General features: G+C 43.3%; 1 protein-coding gene across 1 annotated transcript; it reads left to right on the forward strand.

Annotated features, from left to right (window-relative positions):
- The first annotated feature begins 8,952 nt into the window (after positions 1 to 8,952).
- LOC132570112 (cytochrome P450 1A1-like) lies at positions 8,953 to 17,788 on the forward strand. The gene is given in 5 exon segments (XM_060236545.1): positions 8,953 to 9,066; positions 11,201 to 12,022; positions 14,458 to 14,505; positions 14,508 to 14,583; positions 17,754 to 17,788. Coding segments are annotated over 5 exon segments (1,095 nt in total).
- Positions 17,789 to 25,284: the final 7,496 nt, after the last annotated feature.

Here is a 25,284-nt window from a genome sequence, read left to right on the forward strand (position 1 = left end):
TGGGGGCCTTGGCAGTAAGTCATGGATCCCAGACCTGCAGCACCCACTGTAGCTTTGGGAGTTTTCCTCCACCATTCTTTAAGAGGATTCTAGATGTTGTTGAGGCCCTTGGATTTAAGCTATCACCCCATACCAGCATCTCATTTCTTTCTTCCCTTGCTCCCTCATGAAAACAAACTGAGGTAGGTGGACTGCCTGTTTTCTCAGGAAACCAAAGGAGTTAACACAGGGGTTGTTTTGTAGAACAATAGGTGGTGGAGCTCATCCAGGGATTGTTATGCAGATGTACCTACTACTCAATGGACAAGGTAGTTGGGGAGGATGAGAGGGAACCCTCAGAAAGGTTCAGGAGCTGTGCTCCTGTGAGCTCCTGCTAAATTCAAGGCCTGAATGAACACCAAAAGAATTTTGTACTTACATCAGCTTTTGCTTAGAGTGCCTGCTGTATTACTAATTGCCTGGCAGCTGGCAGGAGATGCAAGGTAAGGTCACACATAACTCTAATAATAACTCTTCAACATTTCAGGCAGCTGTTCTTTTTGACAGGATGCCTATTAATGTGCACAGCCAATCAGAAAACCTGCTGGTCAAAAGATTCACCCAACCCTTCCCACTTTCTAAAAGCACTTGGTGGGCACCGGGAAAGGTGCTGACAGGCACCATGGCACACAGAGGCACTACAATGGGGATGCCTGACCTTATTCATACATCATACTTTCAGAGTGGGAGCTACTTGCATGTTGTCTGATAGCCCGCACTGGTAACATGGATCCCTGCTTGGGTTAGGCAAATGACATCATTTCTTCCCACACTACAAGGAAGAGGTAATGGTAGTGAGGGAAGAGACTGTGTAATTGCTGACCCATTAGTCTTTCTTTGCATGATCCCAGACCAAGCAACCATTATATTGCAGTTTAAAATTTGAACTGGACCTCCATGATATTTATGGAAAACGAATAATCAGAGTTGAGCAGGGAAAACCATATATCCATTCTTCTTCCTAGCCCAGGCCTGAATATACCACAAAACATATATCTAAAGTAGGCTTACCATATGCCTGCTTCTGGCAGATTTGGCTGGTGAAATGTGTGTGTTCCTGTGTTATGACAATTGTTGTCCCTGTGTGATGACACAACTTCTAGTATGGTGTTTTAGCATTTGCTGCAAAAATCGGTGGTTTCTATAGAGTGGCAGGGCACCATCATGTGGAAATTGCATCATCATGTGGGGATTCTCCTCGTCCTTAGGAGATGTAACTCTTTTCTTTTGGCCTGTTTTAGCATACCACCCAATCATCCTTGCCAAAATCACAATTCTGATGTCTGTGTGAAGTTAGACATTCAGTTCTGGTACTAAATTCCTCCTCAGAATTGATAGAAAACCGTTAAGGCAAGGAGGGCCAGTTTGGTGTAGTGGTTAAGTGTGCGGACTCTTATCTGGGAGAACTGGGTTTGATTCTCCACTCCTCCACTTGCACCTGATGGCATGGCCTTGGGCCAGCCATAGCTTTGGCAGAGGTTGTCCTTGAAAGGCAGCTGCTGTAAGAGCCCTCTCCAGCCCCACCCACCTCACAGGGTGTCTGTTGTGGGGGAGGAAGGTGAAGGAGATTGTGAGGTGCTCTGAGACTTTTTGGAGTGGAGGGCGGGATATAACTCCAATATCTTCATCTACCTCACAGGGTGTCTGCTGTGGGGGAGGGAGATAAAGGAGATTGTGAGCCGCTCTGAGACTCTTCGTAGTGGAGGGCGGGATATAAATCCAATATCTTCTTCTTCTTCATTTGCCCTCACTCAAAAGGTGAACTTGTCTACAGGCCTTGGATTCAGTGGAAGCTCACCAGAGGGCAGCTCCTGAACCTTTCTGGGGGTTCCCCCTCCTCCTCCGCACCTTGTCCATTGAATCGTAGGTGCAGCTGCATAACAAAAAGGGGACATTCTTAATACTAACTGGATCTAGAATGCAAGACACGTGCAGTTTTGCAATCGGGCATCTCTCAGCACTGTGATACACAATCCTCATCTACCTCCATTCTCTTCATACAGATTTCAGTCTCCTTATCCCTGCTGTTATGTTAGTCCTCGCTTTTGCTTAGTCTGCTTGGCAGGCCCCAAACGCACCGATTTCTAAACAGTTGTAGAGGCAGGGCTCAAGTTTAGCGGGATGCCACGAGGTCCACCCTGAGAGGCATCTCCTCTTTCTCAAATCCCAGATCTCCGCGCTGGCCAACTCTCGCCACAGCCGCCAGCACTCTCCTTTTACTTAACCAGCTTTCTTCCTCCAAGCTCGATTCCTTGCCTCCTCACAGCGCTCTGAAACTTTGGTTCCACAGAAGGACGAGAAACTCCAGATCGTTGCCCGAAGCCGCAGGAAGTCAAGCTTCCGCTCTCCAAACGCCACGTGGCAATCGATAGGCAACAAAGTACAGGCGATAGGGTGGAAATTTGCATCCTGAACTTCCGCTGATGGGGGGGAGAGGGGGGGAAGTGTTGCGGTTGCAAAGAACGAGAACAGTCTGAGGCGCGGTAGGAAAAGAAAACGCCGCAAGAATTCACTTTGTACGTAACAGCTGGTCTTCTGCATTCCTAGGCAGGTGAGCCGTGCAGAGTTCCTTGTTATAGTAGAGTGGCAACGATAAACGAAAGAGCAGACGCTCGGGCGCAGGTTTGGATTGCACCAGTATAGCCAAAAGGGCACTCTTATTTGCTTTCATTTCCTGTCGTCAGGAGAGGAAAACGTGAGATTATTTCCGCTTCCCCAACAGTTATATTGTGTGGGAATATGCACGAAATCTGAAAACAAAATGTAAATCTGGTGTGATAACGACTGGACCCCGAAACATGTTTTCTGTGCCAAGAAATAAGAGTGCCTTTGAGCACATGCAGAGTTCAATTATTGAGGAAGGCTTTGCATGTTTCTACGAAACCGCAGAAAAAGATACATAGGTGATTACTGAACTCTTTCCCCCTGCTCCTCCAGGACTGTGCAAAGGGAGAGTTGCACATCTCCCCTTTTGCACAGAGTGCCCCGATGTAGGTATAAGAAAAGCCTGTCCCACCAGTGACTTGCATATTTTCTAGCCCTATTCACCTGTTACAGTGAATGCAAGTACATCCCACATGTACATATATCTGTTCATATGTTTATAGGAAAGAGACAATGTTTACTTTACAAATGAAACTGGGGACTTGTGTCCGGATAAATATGTGGTTTAAGCCATATGTTCACCTCTACATGCATTGAATGTAACATGATAATTACTCAATAGCAGTGTAAAGGGTGGGGGAGGAGCAAGTGTACACTGTAAATAGATTGTATATACATTCACTCTAACTTGTAAACAGGGTTCTTTTGCTGGTTTTTGGTAATGTGTGAAGCTGCTCTGAACAATCATAAGCAACCAAAATAAGTTTGTTTGTTTTTTAAATGTAACATTGGCAAACAGAGGAGTGATCAAGGCAGGCTTCAACGTGTTCTAATTAATTAGCAGTAGAAACCTGGCCAGTCGTTTATTGTTATTTGGCATTAATGTAGTACCTATGTTTGTGCGCAGCTTGAGAACATAAGATAGTAGTGCTTTTGAGCATATGCAGAGCAGTCTTTTCTCCCTGCTGAGCAGTCACTATGTAATATAAATATTGCACATGCAGGGTTCACTTATTTAATTTATTTAATTCTTTATTCCCTATCTTTTTCCCCAATAGGGACCCAAAACTGCTTACATCATTCTCCTTTCCTCCATTTTAGCCTCACAACAACCTTGTGAAGTAGGTTAGGCTTAGAGAATGCGGGAACTGGCCCCCTGACAGTTTTGGAGGGCCCTCACCCCCAGACTGCCCCTCACCCTCCTGCATGATTTTAATCACATGGGAGGGGCTCCCAGGAGCAGCCGTTGCCCCTCCCATGCCATTCAAAGGGTCCACAAATCAGCTGATTGGTGGGTCCAAATCATGCAGGAGGGGTGGCAGGAGCAATCACCAGCCTTCTGCATGATTTAAAAGGGCCCCTCCCCTATGGCCCGCACAACCCCCTCCCCCATGGCCCCTAGCTATGGGGCTGGTCCAAGGTCACTTAGTGAGCTTTCTAGGCACAAGTGGGAATTCAAACCTGAATCTTCCAGATGCTAGTCTGACACTCTTAACCACTACACCACACTGCCTCCCAGTGCAAACATCACTGTACAAATATAGACCTTTTCCACATGGTTATATTTCTGCATGTGATGGTTCTGGGAAGGATGTTTTCCCCTGCTTCTCTGGTAGCATCTTGGTGCATTTGTGCACCTCCCAGGATTTCTCTGGATTTTCTCAGATCTTTTTCCAATCTGTTTTGTTTCAAAGTTTTGGGAAAGCAAGGGCTAATGAAATAAGCTTTGGCTCATGAAAATTTAAATCCTGGACAATTTTTTTTGGCCGTTAAGGTACTGCTGGACTGGAACTTTGTTCTGCTGCTACAGAACAATGCAGCTACCCATGACTTTGTTCCTGCAGTGACCATCCCCCTGCCATGGGAAGATTTTCTTCTTTTTAAAAAATTCAGTAATTGAGTATCTTTATGACAATCCATGCATCAGCTCTGAATTCCAAGACTTGTTCATTTTAAAAAGCTTATTTCATTGCAGAGATACGTTTCCTGTCTAATATCCCTGCAATGAAAGGACTAGAGCGGGGTGGCCAAACTGTGGCTCAGGAGCCACATGTGGCTCTTTCACAGATATTGTGTGGTTCTCAAAGTCCCTTGCCATGGAGAAGGCATTTGTCTCTTTAAAGTACTTCTCAAAGCAAAGTCAGCTGGCGTTTGGAGAATGCATTTAAAGTTAAATTTGCTTTCTCTCCCCATCTATTCTCCTTCTTTCCTTCTCATGAACATCTGTTACTCATGTATAGTGGCTCTCAAACATCTGACATTTATTCTATGTGGCTCATGTTAAACAAATTTGGCTACCCCTGGGCTAGAGATTTTAAAACTGAAAGCTAGGAATTCAATGAACCTAGTAAAAACAGATTATTATAATGTTATAATGATATAATAATATTGAATTGACATTTTAAAAAACCTGCAGAAACCCTGGGGATTTGGTGGGGGCCACTACCAGGGGACTAAAGCAAGGCCACTGTGAGGAGACCCACACTATGTTGCTGCTGCACTGCATTGGCATCCACAGCAACATAAGGGGAAACCACACATGTATGTATCTGTGAAAAATACCATAGTATAGGGGTGTCAAACGTGTGGCCCAGGGGCCGAATCAGGCTGCTGGAGGGCTTCTATCAGGCCCACGAGCAACTCACCATCATCTGCTTCCTTCTACCTCTCGCTTCCTTCTGCATTACAACTTGCTTTGCCAGGCTTGCTCAATCACACACGAGCTACAGAGCAAAGCTCCTCCCTTGGAAAGGAATTGGGGGAAGGAGAGCTAGCTTTGCCAGGTTCTCTAAATTGCTCAACAGAGCTACTGAGCCAAGCCTGTTTTCCTTCTGTTGGCTGAGGTTCAACAAACCAGTGAAGTGGATTAGGCTGTGTCTGTGTCCTTTACAAAATTGATATCTCCCGTACCTGGCATTACATTTTATGACACACATGGCCTGTTTATGTCCGATCTGGTTCTTATAACAAATGAGTTTGACACCCTTGCTATAGACATTAGAAATGCAGGGGGGAAGGAAGCCTCTGTTATGAAAGTGATCAAATGCTCTTCTTTTCCAATTTTTTCTGGGAAGGAAAATGTTTAAATGGATGAAGAACTAGTTCTAAATCATGCTGCCATCTGGTAGTTCTAAAAGGCATCGCAGGCCGCGGTCACACTCACCATTAAATCCATCCCTAACCAATTGCTATTATACCCCGCAGCTTTTTTACAACAGATTTCCTGATCAGACATCCCTCCATCCTTCAGTTCTAAGCAGTGTTGGTCCCGTCGCTGGTTGATCAGAGGTCTCAACCGGACCTCATTTTTTGAGATGGCATTCCACACTCGCGCAAGAGCAGTACGTGGAATATTGTGCTTGGCTTTTCTCCCCCTAAAAGGTGCCAGAAAAGGTGGGTGATCTGCCCCCCTCCATTTAAACACCCAGAAAGGAAGAGGAAGCCCAGGAGTTCTCTTTGCTGTCTCTCCGTCTGGCGGGGAGACAGCGAAGGTGGGTGATCTTCCCCCCCCCCCATTTAAACACCCCACCATGGTGTTTAAATGGGGGGGAGCATGGCAACTCTCTTTGTTGTCTCTCTGCCTGGCGGAGAGACAGCAAAGGTAGGGGATCTTCCCCCCCCCCATGTAAACACCCCAATGTGGTGTTTAAATGAAGGGGGGAGCATGGCAACTCTCTTTGCTGTCTCTCTGCCTGGCGGGGAGACAGCAAAGGTGGGGGATCTTCCTCCCCCCATTTAAACACCCCACTATGGTGTTTAAATGGGGGGGGGGAGCACGGCAACTCTCTTTGCTGTCTCTCTGCCTGGCGGGGAGACAGCAAAGGTGGGGGATCTTCCTCCCTCCTCATTTAAACACCCCGACATGGTGTTTTAATGGGGGGGGGGGGAGCATGGCAACTCTCTTTGCTGTCTCTCCGCCTGGTGGGGAGACAGCAAAGGTGGGGGATATTCCTCCCCCCCATTAAAACACCCCGACATGGTGTTTTAATGGGGGGGGGAGTACGGCAACTCTCTTTGCTGTCTCGCCACCTGGTGGGAAGACAGCAAAGGGGGGGGTCTTCCTCCCTCCCATTTAAACACCCCGCCATGGTGTTTAAATGGGGGGGAGCACGGCAACTCTCTTTGCTGCAGAAACCCTGCCTGGTGGGGAGACAGCAAAGGTGAGGGATCTTCCTCCCCCCCAATTTAAACACTCTGATGTGCTGTTTAAATGGGGGGGAGCACGGCAACTCTCTTTGCTGTCTCTCCGCCTGGCGGGGAGACAGCAAAGGTGGGTTATCCTCCTCCCCTGGCAGGGAGACAGCAAAGGTGGGCGATCTGCCTCTCCCCCCCGCATTTAGGAAAGGTCCCCTGTGCAAGCACCAGTCGTTTTCGACTCTGGGGTGACGCTGCTTTCACAAAGTTTTCCTGGCAGACCTTTTACAGGGTGTTATCAAAGATTTCAGGTTTTCATGGCTGGTAACATAATTAGGGTTTGTAGAATCTTTCGGGCTCAAGTGCCGTGTTCTACTGGAGAAAGTTTTCCTTCCAGACGGGGTGGTTTTCCTTCCTTTTACGGGGTGGTTTGCCATTGCCTTCCCCAGTCATCTATACTTTCCTCCCCAGCAAGCTGGGTGCATATTTTACCGACCTCGGAAGGTTGGAAGGCTGAGTCAACATTTGCTGGCGCAATGATATCATTTGGAGAGGGCTCTCAAAGGGAAGCAGATGTGCGCTTGTGACGAGTTGGCTACAATGGAGCGTTCAAACATAGAAAGTACGCGTGGGAGTCATCGGAAGCATTCTTATTCCGGATTTAATGTACTATCAAAAAAGTCCGCGTCTCAGTCATGGCAGTTTGGAACACAAACGAGCCAACGACCATTGCCAGATGCTGATGTTTGGACAACCGCATAAAATCCGACATGCAACTGGCTTTCATCCATGCCCATCTCATCAGTTTATGTGTGTCTGACCTCAGCCGCAGAAGGTTTGTAGTTCTAGAGACAGATTGAAAGGCTTGTTTGAACTTCAACAATTGGTGCACATTAAGTTTTCCAGGACTTCTGTGCCTGGAAAAAAAACCCCAAACTTCAACACACAAAGCCTCAGTGTTCATGTCACGGAACTGAGACTAAGATGTTTTTCCAGGAATTCTGAAGCAGAGGAAAGGAAGTCTTGAAGTAAACATTTTCTGCTTTGGGGCACCAGCAGGGAAACTACAGCTCTCTGGGTAGCTGTTTATTACAATAATACCATAGAAGGCAGCTGTTTAATGTTCTGATCAAGATAAATGTGGACTTTTCCAATCAGAAAACAGAATAATTGCATATTCCATTAAAATCTATTTTATGAAAAGTTTGCCACTTACCGTGTTTTCTCTAAAACAATTACATCTCTTGTGGCTATTCAGTGACCAGGATTCTTTTTTTATTTGCATATATTTTGCAGTCAAACAATCTCACATTGTTCACATAACACACACACACACACCCAACAAATAATTTTGGGTTAAGAAAACACTGAGGTACTTGGAAATTTAGCCCTCAGCAGCTGCTGTCTGACTGTGCCTTATATCGAGTCAGGTTTGGAAAAGCCTGACCCAGTGTATTAAAAATGTAATGTATTTTTGATCCATATAAGATAGCTACTTCCAAGGTAGGGAATGGGACCTTGTCTGGAACCCAGCGCCCGAGTTCCAGACTTCGGGATATGCCGGCCCTCCTCAGGCAGATCATCAAGACCGGGGTCCACCTCAGGAGCGCACGACACTGAAGCAAACCTGCAGCTAGCCATGAGCCAAGATTCTTGGCACATGGAGTCAGGAGGAGGGGGCCAGATAGGGGCCCCTGGAGATGAAGAGGGAAGACAGGTGGCTTCATCAGAGAGAGAGTGGCTTGTGTGGTAGCAGCTACTGGAGAAAAAAGGACCCCAAAACCTCAAGGTGAGAGTTTGAGGAGGAAGTGTTTTCTCAAAAGGAAGACAAAGAAGAGATTGGATTTATACTCTGCCCTTCACTCAGAGTCTTGGACCTGTTTATAATCTCCTTTCCCTTCCCCTGCCCATAGCAGACACTTTGTGAGGTAGGTGAGATTCAGAGAGCTCTTCCAAGACTTGCTCTTGAGAAGACAGTTCTTTCAAGAACTGTGACTAACCCGAGGTTACATGTGGAGGAGTGGGGAATCAAACCCGGTTCTTCCAGATTAGAGTCCGTACACTTAACCAGTACACCAAATTGGGAGCTGGGATTCTTCACACACATGCACTGTGGAACTAAGCACATTCTGTCACTCGCTGGCTTGGAGAAGGGGGGAGACCAAGTGAAGCCCCATGACATACTGTGATGCTATCAACATCAAATCTGGTTTATATGAGTCTGGGATGTTCTGCTCTGTTCAGAACTGGGACTTGATTTTAGTAAAAAGCTTTCAAGATGAGGATATGGTATGGCTGATAATTTAAACCAAAGGAAAGGCCAAGACTTAACTTTGTAACTTGTAAAGAAAACAGTAATTCTGAGCAGTAAAGAATCTATTTCCTTTACTTATAAGCAATTACCACTGAACTACACAAATTTAGGCTTCAAGATTGCATGAAGACTGCTAGACAAGGAATGAGATGGGGAAAGTAACAACCTTCCTTATAAAGATGGAAGTTAATTTGACACATTGGGTAAAAGTCAGAGGAAACCAAATTGAGTTCTGCTACTTTCCTCTTGATTGGTTGGTGGTCCTAATAGACAATATTACATGACTTTTCTTTATGGAATTTTTAAGTGGAGCAACATGCTACCTATAAGCCCTGTATCTTTACTATTGTAAAGCAGGCCTCAGAAGAGGAGAGTTTGCTTTGCATGTATGCCTTAAGAGTTTTAGGTGTCTTATCTGACACACAAACACATGAGACCCTCGAACAGCAATAAAATAATTTTTTTGCTTCAGTTTACAAAGTCCATTCAATAGGACAAACTGTGTTCTGGTACAAAGTATATGTTGATTAAATAAGATTGATTATATATTGCATGTATTTTGCTCATGATTTGTATTTAGCCATCAGAAAACTGAAGGTTGCTTTCTGAAGGAGAAATATTCACTTTCTTGGATACAATTCAGTGTAAGACATTATAGTGCAGTTTGTCTTGGAAAGACTTGTTTGTGTTCAGTAATAATGATTTAATTCTGTGAGAAGGGACAGTTGTTGTATCCAAGTACTGGATCTCCCAGCCTTACCAGAAGTGGATATGGCTACACTAGAAGTGACGTGGTAGAACCTGAATAGGACCTGCCTCCTTGCTGCTGGCCTGTCTAAAAAACCAGAAGGCTGAGTGGACAGTGGGGCAATCACTAGGCTTGGATGATGGAAACACAAGTCTGGCCACCTCTAGGGTTGTAAAACCTCCTTTAGATGTACTCTGGAAGCCCTAAGAAAGGTCAGGTCCCTGTAGGATAGCCCTTTGGGACCTATCACTTACCTCAAGTGCCATTCCCTTCAGCTGCTACAAGCTGGGAAAGGGCTGGGAAACAGCTAATTGGGACTTACCTGCTGAACTTTATATTGACCAGCAAATGAGATGTACCTGCGGTGCCTGAAGTTATTGATGTCTCTGAATAGACAAAGGAGCTGTATTTGCAGCAGCCACACTCTGAGGCATCCACCATTGTCAGGGTTTAAGAGCACAGTTTACAAATGTACATAGAAGAAAAGTTGTTTTTTATATCTCACCTTTCAGACAATGGCAAACCAGTAAAAAGTCTGCCGTGAAAACATTGTGAAAGCAACATCATCCCAGAGTTGGAAACAACTGGTGCTTGCACAGGGGACCTTTCCTTCCCTTTTCTTTCACTCCCCAAAGGAGTCTCAAAGATGCTTATAATCACCTTCCCTTCCTCTCCCTACAACGGACACCCTGTGAGGTGTGTGGGGCTGAGGGAGCTTTGAGAGAACTGTGTCTGGCCCAAGGTCACCTAGTTGGCTGCACTTTGATTGAGTGGGGAATCAAACCTGGTTCTCCAGTTTAGAGTCCAACGTTCTTTAACTAGTACATAACAGCTGGCTCTCAGGTTAACATATATGTGAGCCAAAGTCCTTTACCCAATAAAATGTGCTATAGTTGCTTTTAAATGATACAGGGACCATTCCCAGAAATCTGGCCAGAGAGGAGGGATCCAAGTATATTGCATGATTTTTTACCAAGTGCTTTGGGGCCCTTTGTTTATTAGAGAAAACTAGTGGTTTTACCATCTGGATCCACTGGGTGGTATGCCACAGCAGGTATATTAAGAACTTGGAATTCATTTTTCCTAGGATGGCAAACCTAAACCTCAGAATACTTCAATCAATAAATAAGCCCTTAAATAAGACCCCAGAAAGCAATTAGATTCTATTGAGTGAAAGGCTGGAAAATTGATGTTTGATATTGCTATTTCATATATCTACGTGCAAAATTGTTGGAAAATTAAGTGCAAAAGATCCCTGTATTTTAATTTTAAAAGATATATTTATACTTTGTCTTTCTATAAAAAATACATATTCAAGGTAGGTTGTAACTAAGTCCAATTAAAACTATTTTCTTTTTCAGATTTTTTCTTTGCCAAAAATGAATTTTGACTTTGAGCTTTCCTTTTCAGAGGTGACTGTTGTCGTCTTTACAATAGCATCTGTTTTGATTTCTATATGGATTTTAATCACTAGAATAAGAAGAAAACATCCACTTCCCCCAGGACCTTGGTCACTGCCAGCTATAGGGAATCTTCTGCAGCTGGGAGAGCATCCTTACATTTCATTTGACCACATGAAGAAGAAATACGGAGATGTGTTTTGTTTAAAGCTGAGAATGGTACCAGTTGTGGTAGTAAATGGCTTTGATGCTGTAAAGCAGGTGCTGTTGAGAGATGGAGAGAGTTTTGCTGGTCGACCTGATATGCATACCTTTTCTTTCTTTGCCAATGGAGAAAGCATGTCTTTTTCAGTGCACTATGATGAGCAATGGAAGCTTCAGAAGAAAATTGCTAGCAAAGCTTTAAAATCCCTCACTAAATCAGAAGTCAAGTCCTCAACTTGCTCTTGTCTTCTTGAAGAACACGTCTGTGCCAAAGCTTCAGAACTGGTGAAAACCTTTGTTGAACTTTCAAAAAAGGAAGGCAGCTTTGACCCCTCTGCTGTTACCAACTCTGCTATGGCTAATGTGGTCTGTGCTCTCTGCTTTGGCAAAGAGTTTTTAAGTATCATTAAGCTAAATCATGATTTTCAAAAAGCCTGCAGTGTGTTCAACCCAGCGGATTTTATACCTTGTCTTCGTTACCTTCCACTCCCTAATGCAAAAGCTACTCGTGAATTTTATGGGAACTTCAATAAATTTGTTGCCCATTGTGTTAAAGACCATTATGCAAAATATGATGAGGTAAGCTTTCCTAAATGGAGATTTTAAATACTATTTGATGATACAACATCCCATAAAGATTAAATGCTTAGTGATTAACAGTGTATAAAGTACCCAAAGTATTAGGGAGACCTCACATTCAAATAAATACATTCAGCCATTAAATCTTACACACTATGTAATTAAGGATAAAAAAAAGCATCATTCCTCCTCCTGATTTTCCGGACTCACGAGGTTTCTGTGGTGAGTCATGTTTGACCAGGTGAAAGCAATTGGATGGGCTTAGTTCTCCAGGCCTGCCTCTCTAGTACATTAAGAGAGCAGTCCTAAGCAGTTCTACTCAGAATCATACCTAGGGTGTATTCAGTGGGGTTTAGTTCTGGGGAAATGTTCTTAGGATTGCACTGTTTGTAAGCATTGTGCCCTAATATGCAAAGGAGTTCCTGCTACAAAAAAAGCCCTAAATATAATATTAAGGAAATTCTAGTATAACATTTGTATGTTCCACAGTACTAGTAACACCTTTACTACACCCAACATCAATATGTTAAAAGTTTTGATTAAAGAATTCATTGCCAGTATAACATTTATTAAATAGAACAACTTTAGTATGTTTATATAGTTTGTATTTATTAGAGTAACCTTTGGGGGAGGGGAGGAGTATGCCATCCTGGCTTTTTTTGCCATATTTACTTATTTATTTTGACCATCTGTATAGTACCCCATTTTTTCCTAGACAGAGTCAGGACCCAAGGTGGGTGGCAATAATAAATAAAATACAAAATATTTTAACATCGTTAAAACAGGTACTGAAACAGCCAGAGCCCATTTAAGCAGCCTCATAAGCTTTTTATGAGTCCTGCCTCACCCCTTCCAGGACATAACAGCGGAGCAACAACAGACAAGGCCTCTGTCAAAGAGCATCTCAAATTTCTTTCCAGCATAGGGTTGCCAAGTCCAATTCAAGAAATATCTGGGGGCTTTGAGGGTGGAGCCAGGAGACTTTAGGGGTGGAGCCAGGAGACATTGGGGTGGAGCCATAAGCAAAGTTGTGACAAACACCACTGAACTCCAAAGGGAGTTCTGGCCATCACATTTAAAGGAACCATACACCTTTTAAATGCCTTCCCTACATTAGAAATTATGAAGGATAGGGGCACCTTCTTTTGGGGCTTATAAAATTGAACCCCCTGGTCCAACCTTTCTGAAACTTGAAGAGCATTTTGAGGAGAGTCATCAGATGCTATGCTGAAAATTTGGTGCCTCTACCTCAAAACACAGCCCATCCAGAGCCCCAGATACCCCCAGATCAATTCTCTATTATACCCTATGGGAATCAATCTCCATAAGGAATAATGAAGTGCCCAGCAGACATTTCCCTCCCTCCCCCCTGCCCTGTTTCTGATGACTCTGAAGCGGGGCAGGACCTGCTCCCACCTTGGGACTGGCATCTCTACTCATGAGTTGCTGTACTTCCAACTTCTTCGAAATAACACAGGACAACCAAAGGTTCAAATTTACCTTTCCTATGCAAACGACCTCTGAAAAGATTGTGCAACTAACGGAGGGTTTGGGCTGCTTTCACAGCCACTGGGAGCAGCCATGTTGTTCTGCCTGCTCCCCCCGCCCCCATTCAGCCTTAAAGACACAGACACACCATCCCAAGAGGAAGCCTTTCCAAGTGGAGTCTGAAGCCTCTGGAGGTGGAAAGGCACATGGTGGCTGTGGGGGCAAGGCTTCCCCCCCACCAGCCAGCTGACTGGCAGCGGGAAGGAGCCTGGGAAAGAGGGAGAACTCCCACTGGGACCTGGGGATTGGCAAGCCTATTCCAGTGATCAGAAGTAGCTGAACTGAAACATGGGTACGGAATTAATAAAATGTTCATTACATAGTTTAAATGTTAAATGTTCCATGTTTTACTTGGAATTTATTTTTATTTCAAGACTTTTACTCTCTTATAAATAGTTGAAGACAACACAATAGCACATGCTACCTTCAAATAACATAAAATTTGTTTTTTTAAAAAAATCTAAGAATTAATTGGATAATTTTAGGATATTTAAAGAATTGTGGATGCTGTGTCATTGGGGCTCCCCAATTTACTTTAAAAAGGTAAAAGGTAGCTTCTGTAGAAGTGCACTACTGGTAAACTCCAATTCCAACTGAGGAAAATCTGTTTAAGCCGCATCCTGTTTCACAATGATGGTCTATGGACCACATAGACACATTTCCTAAGGAAAGGCACATGGAAAAATGAATTACAGCTTTGAAATTGGACTAGAATTTGTGTGGCTAATGCATTTTTAGAAAAGGAGAAAAAATAATTCCCTACACTTCTGAATTCATGAACTATAACCTCTGATTTTCATTTCCATGGGTGGAACGTATCAAGATACTCTTTAAAGCTCCCTGTAGAATAAACAAACAGTTGTTTTTAAATCATGTAGCTTGAAAAGTGGTTCGACAAAAATAGCACGGATGCTCTGTTAAGTGTAAGCAATGAAAAAAAAAACCTGTTGGGAAAGCTGCAGCCTTATCTAGTGAGAAGATAATAAATACTGTTTATGATATCTTTGGAGCTGGTAAGTGTATTTTTAAATCACACTGGTCAGTGTGGACATAAAAGCACATTTATTCTGATCTTTTGGATGGAAAAATTTGAGAACCTTGTGGGGATCAGAAGGGTATTCCTATATTATTTTGGTGAGTGAATCTGATTTAAGATTGGTGAGGTTAAGACCTATGGTAGAACCTGTATTTCCTGCTATATTTTCTAGTCTGGTCTGCATAGATGGTGGTTTGGGGTTGACTCAGATCTTTGTGTCAAATCAGATCTCAAATGTTTGGCTATAATTGGCTCAGCACATATTTGGAATACAATTCCGCACAATCTGGTTCAGCCCACTTTGTGATTCAACATGAGAAATATTGGAAATTGGGGCATGTTGAATCATTGAAAAGAAACAATTCCAGCCGTACAGATCTTGCTCAATAAACCTTCAAAGCCAATAATGTGTTGCAGCAATGAGGAAACTTTTATGCATGTAACAGATTTCCTGAGAGCCAACACCACTCCACAGGATCTCTTTCTCCATTACAATACAATTTCTTGCCTACCTCACAAGAATTTCCATAGGGAAGTCAAAAAGAAATCTAGTTTGGAGGGAAAGGATCTGGGCTTGAGTATAAACCAACCCAAACTTGGATTCGTAACTGAGGCAAAACTACAGCTTACTTTTCAAAGTGTAGAATAAATTTTATTTCAACCCCCCCTCCCCTCCCAACAAAACTGAGGTAAATATTGATTCAGGTGGATAGCTGTGCTGGTCTGAAACAGTGGAATAAAGTTTGAGTCCAGTGGTACCTTTAAGACCAACAAAGATATAACTTTTTGTGTATATGCATAGTGTATCTGAAGAAGTGTGTGTGCACACAAAAACTTATACCTTGAATAAAACTTTGTTGGTCTTAAAAGTGCCACAGGACTCAAACTTTGTTCTGCGACACACAACCAGGAGTTGTGGGATATTTTATAGAATACGTTTCTCAGGATTTCACCCTCTCTGCAGGTTTCTGTCTCAACATAGCTTTCTGCTGCCATTTAAGCTGTACATATGGGCTAGCAAAACCCTTCTAAGCTATTGCAACAGCTCAGTTAACTTTCACCAAACATCTGATACCTCCTCAGATCTCAATTCCCAATCTGGTTAGACTAACCCTTCTTTCTCAGCCATCAAAAGCTAACTTATGACTCTCATCCTTCAAACCCAACTTCTGACTTACAACCTCAGCATGTCAGATTTCCAGTACACAGTGTCTGTTGGTTGTTTGCCTCCAATTTCTCTGGGTGTATTGCTATGCTTTACCCATTACAATGAACCAGAAGTGCTGCTGTTGTGCAAAGTTCACAGGCATTAGAACATCTGGGACTCCAAAAAACTAAAACTGAAAAGTCTGAGGGATTTTATAAGAAAACAAATTAAATTAGTTTGGAATATCACAAGGAAATACATTCCAGGAGTTTTACGTACCACAGTATATGAAATGCCATTGATTTCAACATAATTTTACAAATTCAGATTGGATAATAATAATAAAATTTGATTTATATCCCGCCCTCCCCGCCGAGGCGGGCTCAGGGCGGATAAAGGCCTCAGTGGGAAAGCAACCACTCTTGGATGTATTTTTGTTCCTGGCTGCTTCAATTAAATTGGTCCACTATTTCCTAATGTATTCTTTCTTACGCATGGTTACCAGAAGTTTATATTCCTTCTTTTGGACCAAGAGGAAGCTGTAGGCTTCATGTCTGTTCTTTTCCTCAGCCCTCCCTGCTGAATTATATGCAGTAGAGAGATAATTCTTAGCTTTAATAGAGCTTTGGTCAAGCCATGGTTTTGAAGGAAAATTAGTCAGAACTTGCCTTGCTTCTAGAAGGCCTACTAGAAGTGGCCTTAATGTTTGTATCAGATCGTCATATATTCTAAAGAAGTGTTCTGGATTTAAGAGGGCTTTGAATGCTTAGCAGTAGAATTGGAGATTCTCATCTGTTAGAACTTCCTTCACCTTCAAGTCAAGCTTAGGGGACCATTTGATATGACAGCCTTGTTGTTCCATCTGTGTAATATTTATGGGATATGTTGACTGTATTGCCTTCATGTCTATGAAGATTTGGAAATGAAGTGGAAAATGTCACCCTCTAAATAATGAATTTGAAAATTTTCCACCAGACATAATAGTGCACTATCCATCAACATATAGTAAACAGAGCTGGTTTTTGTCCTTGCCAAGAAGGTGAATTCACCCAGTTTATCTCCTCTAGTAGAGCCATTTAGGATATACATTCCAAGTCTAAACATTGACTTTGCAAAGTTTGCAGTCTGATCCTTAGAACACTGTATTTAGTGAGGAGGTTCTAAGGCCTCCTCTAAGCCATCCAAACATACATTGTGTTTAGAGGCCAGGGTGGAATTATCATTGTTGGGGAATTTTCTCTTTTTATAATTCATAAACACTTTCTCTTACCGCAGTTCCCCAAAACATCCTAATGCTCCCAGGATCTTATACATGAGACCCAGAAACACTTTCCATAAACAGCAGATAAGATTTTCCAGCATTCTCTCAAGACAGTGCATTCAAGCTATTTATAAAGGAAGCAAAACAGTTAGATAGCAAACTCACATTGTGCTCTTATACATTCTCATATAACTAAATGATTTTTCCAGTTTTAATAGTTAGATTTACACACTATTTCTTTAGTTAGCAAAACTTACAATCTTATACCTGCAAGATTCTTCATTTGCTTAAGCATAGCAGCTATGACTCTATATTCTGAATCTTTTTCTTCTCTAAATTCTATCAACTCAATCTTAATTAACAAAGCTTTTTTTTTTTGTTAAAGATCTTTAACCAAGTTTGTTCTTTGGCTAACCTGTCCAGAGGAGCCTTTTAGCTCTCTGATTCAGGCAGCAAGATGGTGGGAAATTTCTGAAGCTTATATAGTCTCTGCCCTGGGAAATTTCTTCTCTCAGTTATCTCTGATAATATCTCTCTTCTCAGGTCAATCTGACAATTTTCTCACCAGCTGCAAGTGCAGATGGTCACCCATACTGGCCAATGTCCATCTCTCTCTGAATCTTAGATAATGAGAACTTTTATCTGATTTTTCCGCTTCAGTCAGACAAGCATCTTTTCTGCCAAAATACTTTTTTTCTTCTAAGATTCTCCTCAAATAAACTCTCTTTCTCTGACATAGATCCTGTCCTAGCAACTAAATCTACAAGCTTATAGGCATCAAGTAATTTAAGTGCTTCAAACTGTATAAAAATGGCTTAAAACTTTCATGGGTTGGTTTCATAAAGATACCACTCCAGATTTTTCTGTAACAATCAGGACCAAATCAAGCATTTAAATCACCTTCCATTAGCTCTATCTGCTAATGGACGGCCGGCCTGACTGCGTCCCAGGGAATCTCGACCTGTCATTGCAGGCTGTGGCAGGTTGGCTTAGGCCGAGTGGGTTGAAGCTGAACCCGACGAAGACAGGTCCTTTGCATGGGTTGCGGCGCTCTGGGAGGAGAAATTCCTCTCCCGGTCTTTGATGGTGCGCCGCTGAGCTTGGGAATTCTACTGGAGCCTTCATTATCAATGGCGGTCCAGATAGCAGCCACTGCCAAGTCGGCTTTTTTTCATCTGAAGCGGGCAAGGCAGTTGGCCCCCTTCCTAGAGCATCGGGACCTAGCAACAGTGATCCATGCAATGGTCACCTCAAGGTTGGATTACTGTAATGCCCTCTACATGGGGCTGCCTCTGTGCTGAACCCGGAAGCTGCAGCTGGTGCAGAACGTGGTGGCTAGGCTGTTATTAGGGCTCCCGAAATGGGAGCACATACAGCCGAGGCTACGCAGACTGCACTGACTGCCAGTTGTATACTGGGTTCGCTACAAAGTGCTGGTTATTACCTTTAAAGCCCTATGTGGTCGAGGACCTGCCTACCTGAAGGACCGTCTCTCCCCATATGAACCCCAGAGAGTACTGAGGTCAGTGGGGAAGAACCAACTGACTATCCCCGGGCTGAAGGAGGCAAAATTAAAGAATACTCGTACATGGGCCTTCTCCATTGCAGCTCCACACCTATGGAACCAGCTCTCGGAAGAAGTGCGGGCCCTGCGGATCCTTGAACAGTTCTGCAGGCCCTGCAAGACCTTCCTCTTTAGGATGGCCTTTACCTGACTGAATGACTGATGGATTCATCTTAAGTGATTCCGCCATCCTACATACTTGCATCTAATAGAATAGCACCAGAAATGTTAATTTTAAATTGGAATGTTTTAAGTTGAATGTTGATTTTAAAAATTTTTTTATAACTAATTGTATAGACTGATTATGTTGTTAGCCGCCCTGAGCCTGCTTCGGTGGGGAGGGCAGGATATAAATAAAATATTATTATTATGAAGACTTTAGCCCCTGGATGGTCAGTAATAAGAGACCCTATATATTGTTCCAACTGCTGCCAGTTGTTTTCTATCTGTGCTTTTTCGCTAGTAGGTGGAAGATAAGAATTTACAATGAGAAGACTGCTCTTGATCCAAGTAAGTAAAATAGCCATTGTTGGTGACTTTCAGGCTTGGAATTCTAGCAGGAGCTCCTTTGCATATTAGGTCACACACCCCTGATGTAGCCAATCATCCAAGAGCTTACAAGGCTCTTTTTAGTAAGCTTAATATGCAAATAAGCCTCATACCATTTTCTTCTAAGATTAGTCTTCAGACATGTCTTTCCTTTCTTTTGAACACCACCAGACACTCTCTCAAATCTTTACATATACTTTTCCTCACTGTGATTTTTTTCTCATCCTCTCTCACTTACACATCCTCTGGTCTGTTCACATACTATTTCTGTTTTCTATACAGATATAGGAAAATACTTGCTTTCCTTATCAAGTTGGATGTTAAATGTGTGTGTGTAGGGGATAATGATACTACATGAGGATATTGTCTACACTTCAGAGAATGCCAGGGTGTGCACATATTGCCACTTTCAATGTCTGTCTCCCTCTGCTATGTTTCTCTTCTCAATAGGATGGCATGTACATATGAACACTGCTGGCACTGGGGGTGGGTGGGATGGGAGATTTGTCCTGCAGAGTATTGAAGCAAAAGGGAAGACTTAGATTTTTCATTGCAGCTGACATTCAACTTCTAGAGAGAGACAAAGTTAAGACTTCTACCAAAGACAAATCAGTAGTATTGATTTGTTTTGCCAGTTACTTTCTTTCCTACCATTCTAGAAAGAGTACCCAAGATACTAACGAACAGTGAACAGATAAATAAAACATGATTTTCCTGAAATAGCAGTAAGTTGATAATGAGTACCTAAAGAATTAAAACTTCAGATACAATAAGAATCAAATAATTATAATAAATGCAGTTCAAAAGGCTAATCTGTATAAAAATGCAAATTCTTTTAAGTTGCAAACATTATTCTTCTCTGGGTTGTGTTTAGGTTTGTCCTGTATGTGCCTTTCATTTTCCCATATCCATCTGTACTTCTTTATATATTCCATGTTCCCAGCCATACGATTGCCGGCCAGCACCATGCTTCTACATCAACACCAACCACACCCGTGAAAGAGGCCAAAGCAATGTTCACTTTATGGTCTCCCAGCACTATTTACTCAACCACTATGGATATAAATTGTGTTTGTGTTCCTGAGGTACTGCCCTGCATTGGTATACCTGATTATAACCTTTTCTGCCCTTAATATCAAAGAGAAGAACAGAGACTGAACACAAGGAGAAAGATTTATTTACAGTGGGTGAGGTAGTGAACTGGTGATGTTCATAGGGCTGTGATGCCCCCTGCTGTGTTGGGAAGTCTTCTGCTGATAGCCTTCTATTCCCAGAAAGCAGGAGGTACCCCGCCACCCAGCAACACTACTAGAATTCCCAGTGATTTCTAGAACTATCTGATGTCATTTCTGGGTTCTTGCAGAAGTAATGTAAAATGTTGTCAACATTAAAACTTCCCCCCCATGTCCCTGCCCTCAGCCCTCCCATTGCTTGTCAGGCTCAGCCTGGCAACCCTGTACATTCAGGACTAACTTTATACCAAGTACACTATTATATTAGTTATTGAGATGGCCATTTTTCCTGTAGCTGCATATTTGCAAGATGTCAGATCTTTTTTAACATTCATGTAAACAGAGTGGTTAAAGAGTAGTACAAATAGAGCTCTTTCAGCATTTCTGTTAATTATCAGACCAGATTTTTTTATTAAAAAAAACCCCCGCTGGTTCCATTTGAATATCATCATTTTTCTCTTGTGAGAAATAAATTTGTGAGAAATCAGTTCATCTGGAGAAAATGGCCGCTTTGGAAGGTGGACTCTATGGCATTATACCCTCCAGGTATTTCTCAACCCAGGGCTCACAACCTTAGAAATAAACTCAGGGGTCTATTTTCACACCAAATTTATTTCTTTATGTTAAACTTTCCTATCTCAGGCAGAAGCTTTGCTTCACAGGATGCCTTGTAAAATGCACATACTGTTTTAAAACATTTTCTTCCATTACCTTCAGTTACACAGTGCTTAGGGGGCAGCTGTTGCTAAGCATTTTTTTTAAACCTGCACAGCCAATCAGATCAGTGGTCAAACAGAAACCCTGCTGGGCAAAATCCTATCTGACCCTGCAAATTTGTTGGACACAAGGAAAGGTGTCAGTGTGTGTCATGGCACCCATGGGCACAATTTTGGGGACTCTTGTAATAGCCTGATCCAGCTTACTGGAGAGAGCCAGTTTGGTGTAGTGGTTAAGTGTGCAGACTCTTATCTGGGAGAACTGGGTTTGATTCCCCACTCCTCCACTTGCACCTGCTAGCATGGCCTTGGGTCAGTCATAGCTCTGGCAGAGGTTGTCTTTGAAAGGGCAGCTCTCCAGCCCCACCCACCTCACAGGGTGTCTGTTGTGGGGCAGAAAGGTAAAGGAGATTGTGAGCCACTCTGAGACTTCGGAGTGGAGGGCGGGATATAAATCCAATATCTTCTTACTGTTTTTAACAGGAATTCAAAGAAACTATCATGCCACATTTATTCACTCAAACAATAGTCGACTTCCAGAAAAAGACTTTGGATATAAATTAATAACAAATGGAAGTGACTGAAACTGCAATGTTATCCATGATTACTCCAATCTAAGAGCCCCGTGGTGCAGAGTGGTAAAGCTGCAGTACTGCAGTCCTAAGCTCTGCTCATGACCTGAGTTTGATCCCTGTGGAAGCTGGGTTCAGGTAGCCGGCTCCAGGTTGACTGAACCTTCCATCCTTCTGAGGTCGGTAAAATGAGTACCCAGCTTGCTAGGGGAAAAGAGTAGATGACTGGAGAAGGCAATGGCAAACCACCCCTTAAAAAGTCTGGGGTGAAAAGGTTGTGAAAGCAACATCACCCCAAAGTTGGAAACAACCGGTGCTTGCACAGGGGACTACCTTTACCTTTTTAAGCCCACTGACTTCAGTGAGCTTAGAATGGAAAATCTTTTCTCAGATTGCACTGTGAGAGGCACCACTTCAGATACTTGTTACAGTTTACTTTGAAATTCTTCCACTACTCCATGAATCAGATTTAAACTTAAAATGGAGAACTATTAATATGCCTACCAACTATAATTGTTATACCAGTAATCAAGCTGTCAAGTCACTTCTGACTTACGGGGTCCCCTGCAGGGCTTTCAAGGCAATAGGCATTTTGAGATGGTTTGTCATTGCCTGCCTCAAATACTAACCAGGGCTGACCCTGCTTAGCTTCTGAGATCTGATAAGATCAGGTTAGCCTGGGTACTACACATACAAAAACATAAAAACAAGAATTAAAGCATAGGACAGGAAAGAAGAATCACTGAGAGAATGCCAAGCAAAAAATTCCTCTTCATCTGTTTCATCATTTGTCTTCATCTGCTAGTGGAAGATGGTTACAGAAGTGACAGATGAACCTTTCTGAGGAGAGAGTTCTAGAGTTTTGGTGTGACAGCAGAGAGAGCCTTTCCCAGATTGTCACCTGCCTCATTTCAGAGGGCCAGCCAACCTGAAACAGGACATCAAAAGATGAACATAGCGGCCATGTAGATTTGTAAGGGATAAGGTTCTTGGTCCCAAGCCATACAGGGATTTAAAGGTTAAAACTAGCACTTTGAATTGTGCCTCCAAACAGATCAGGGGCCAGAGTGGGTGGACCAAGTAGGGCTGCCAAGCCCCCAGTCTGAGCGGGGAATCCCCCGCCTGGGAGCTTCCCAACCCACCTAACCAGGAAATTCCACAGCTGGTTAACCAGGCAAAGCTGATAAAAGGTACTCCTGGCTGCAGCTGCCACCTTCTTACCCAGCAGTAGGCATTGGTCCCAGAACAGCTCTAAACTGTGGACCTATTTCTTAAAGGGAAGTGCAACCCCATCCAGAATGGATGGCACCTAAAATTCCAGGTCCAACCTTCCTTAGTACTTCCATTTTGTCAGGATTAAGATTTTATTAACCTACACCCACTCAGAAACTTCCTCCAGGCATTGGTTCAGGATTTCTACATCGTCCCTGGGATCAGCTGGAAGCACAAGACAAAGCTGTGTGTCATTTACACATTGGTGACAACTCAGCCCAAATCTCCAGAGGACCTCACTCAGCAATTTCATGCAGACATTCAAGAGAATACAGAACAAATAGGAGCCTTGTGGGACCCCAAAAGCTGAGGAGCATTCTTCCAGCATCACCTTCCAAAACCTAACCTCCAGATAGAGCTGGAACCTCCACAAAATGGTACCTCCCAGTTCCAACCTGGAAAGGTGTTCCAGAAGGATACTATGATCAATGATATCAAAAGCTGTGACTAGAAACTACAGAGTCACACTCCCTCTGTCCATCTCCTAGGGGAGGTCATCTTCCATGGTGGCAAAGGCTGTTTCAATTCTACTACTAGGCCTGCAACCAGACTGGAAAGTCTAAATCTCCCTTTGCTTTATTATTTTTAATGGAATAAGCTGCTCTGAAGTGAACCTTCTTGAACATGATGGTTTACTATTTTTAGTGGAGTAGTCTAAGTGCTACAGGAAGAAAACATCTGGTGCATACCATTTACATACATGAAATAATTGCTTAATCCAGGGTATTTTTGAAGTGGCTATTTTATCAAGGAAAGTACATTATGAGCCTTGAAGATGTATTGAGGCAAATGCAATTACTTGGCTCATATCAACATTACAAAGACCTATAAAATGTGTGTGGTAGGGAAAAAGGAATAACAAACACAGATCCTTGTGCTGAACCTTGGAGATTGGCCAAATGAAGGAGATATAATTTCATCTTGCCTTTTTTCTTAGAGGACTCTCAGGATGGCTTACAAAATCAAATATGTCAAGTTACTACCCCATGAATTAAGTGGAAAATACATGAAGCTGAGTGTCTGAAAAGGCACTAAACAATTTGGGAATGACAAGTGTAGTTTTCCTTCCCCCATATAAAGTACCTTGTCTTACTCATATCATATCCTTATGTCTCTTCTCAAGTCATTTCAGAGAGCTCTGAGAGAGAGCAGAGAAAAAGTGATATAAGGGTGAGGTTTGGCTAAGCAGCTGGGGAAGTTGCTGAGAATTTCTGAGTTTGTGGGACTGTGTGATTGCTGAAAATTCTGAGTTTGTGGTTGCTGAGGAACTGCTGTCTGTTTGGTTTGAGTGGGCTGAAGGTGATGCTGATTGATTAGGAGTGGCTGTGTTCCCCACCCTCTTTGCATTAGTAAGCTGCGCTTTGCCAGAGGGCTCTTGGCATATGGCTGTTAGCCTGGGGGCTCTGTAAGGACCAGGAACCCAGATTCCTTGTGCTCCCAATAAGGTAAGTTGACTCTCCAGAAGGAGAGCCACATAAACAAACAGGATTTAAAAGGAGACTATCTTTTAAAAAAGCTATCATGAAGGTAGAATGCCAGCAGGGGGGAGGGGCTTTTCAGTGCTTTGCACTGAGTGTCACATGTATGACTATCTGCCCACAGGACAGAAGTCTTGGGTGTGTGCTCGATGCAGTTTGTACCCTTGAGGCCGAGGTGACTGACCTGGAGAAGCAGAGACAGTCAGGCACTTGAAGAAGACTCTCGGGGACGTATTAGATGAGCCACACTCTGAACAAGGCAGCCCCACTGCTGCCAGAGAGCATGAGGTCGAGAGGGAACAGAGCACCATGCTGAGGATAAGGGGAATGCGCCCTCAGAAGGGACCTCTTCTTCAGTTGGTGAGCGGATATCCTTTCATGCCAAGGAACCATCCCTGGGCAGGGAGAGAGGGGGAGTCTTGGTAGTTGGTGATTTGATCCTTAGGCAAGTAGACAGCTGGGTGGCAAAACCGCATACTGACCTTATCTTGACTTGCCTGCCTGGTGCAAAGGTAGCGGACATTATGCGTGTAGTAGATAGGCTGATAGACAGTGCTGGGGAGGAGCCAGTGGTCGTGGTGCATGTTGGCACCAATGATGTGGGGAAATGCAGTCGTGAGGTCCTGGAGGAAAAATTTAGGCTGCTAGGCAGGAGACTTAAGACCAGGACCTCCAAAGTAGCCTTCTCAGAAGTGCTACCTGTTCCACGTGCAGGGCTGGAGAGAGAGGCACAAATTAGAAGTCTCAATGTGTGGATGAGACGATGGTGTAAGGAGGAAGGGTTTAAGTTTGTTAGGCACTGGGATGCTTTCTGGAACAAGCAGGAGCTGTACAAAAGAGATGGTCCCCACTTGTCCCCAAATGGAACCAGGCTGCTGGTGCTTAAA

This window comes from Heteronotia binoei, chromosome 4 (genome assembly GCF_032191835.1).
Source record: "Heteronotia binoei isolate CCM8104 ecotype False Entrance Well chromosome 4, APGP_CSIRO_Hbin_v1, whole genome shotgun sequence".
Taxonomy (NCBI): domain Eukaryota; kingdom Metazoa; phylum Chordata; class Lepidosauria; order Squamata; family Gekkonidae; genus Heteronotia; species Heteronotia binoei.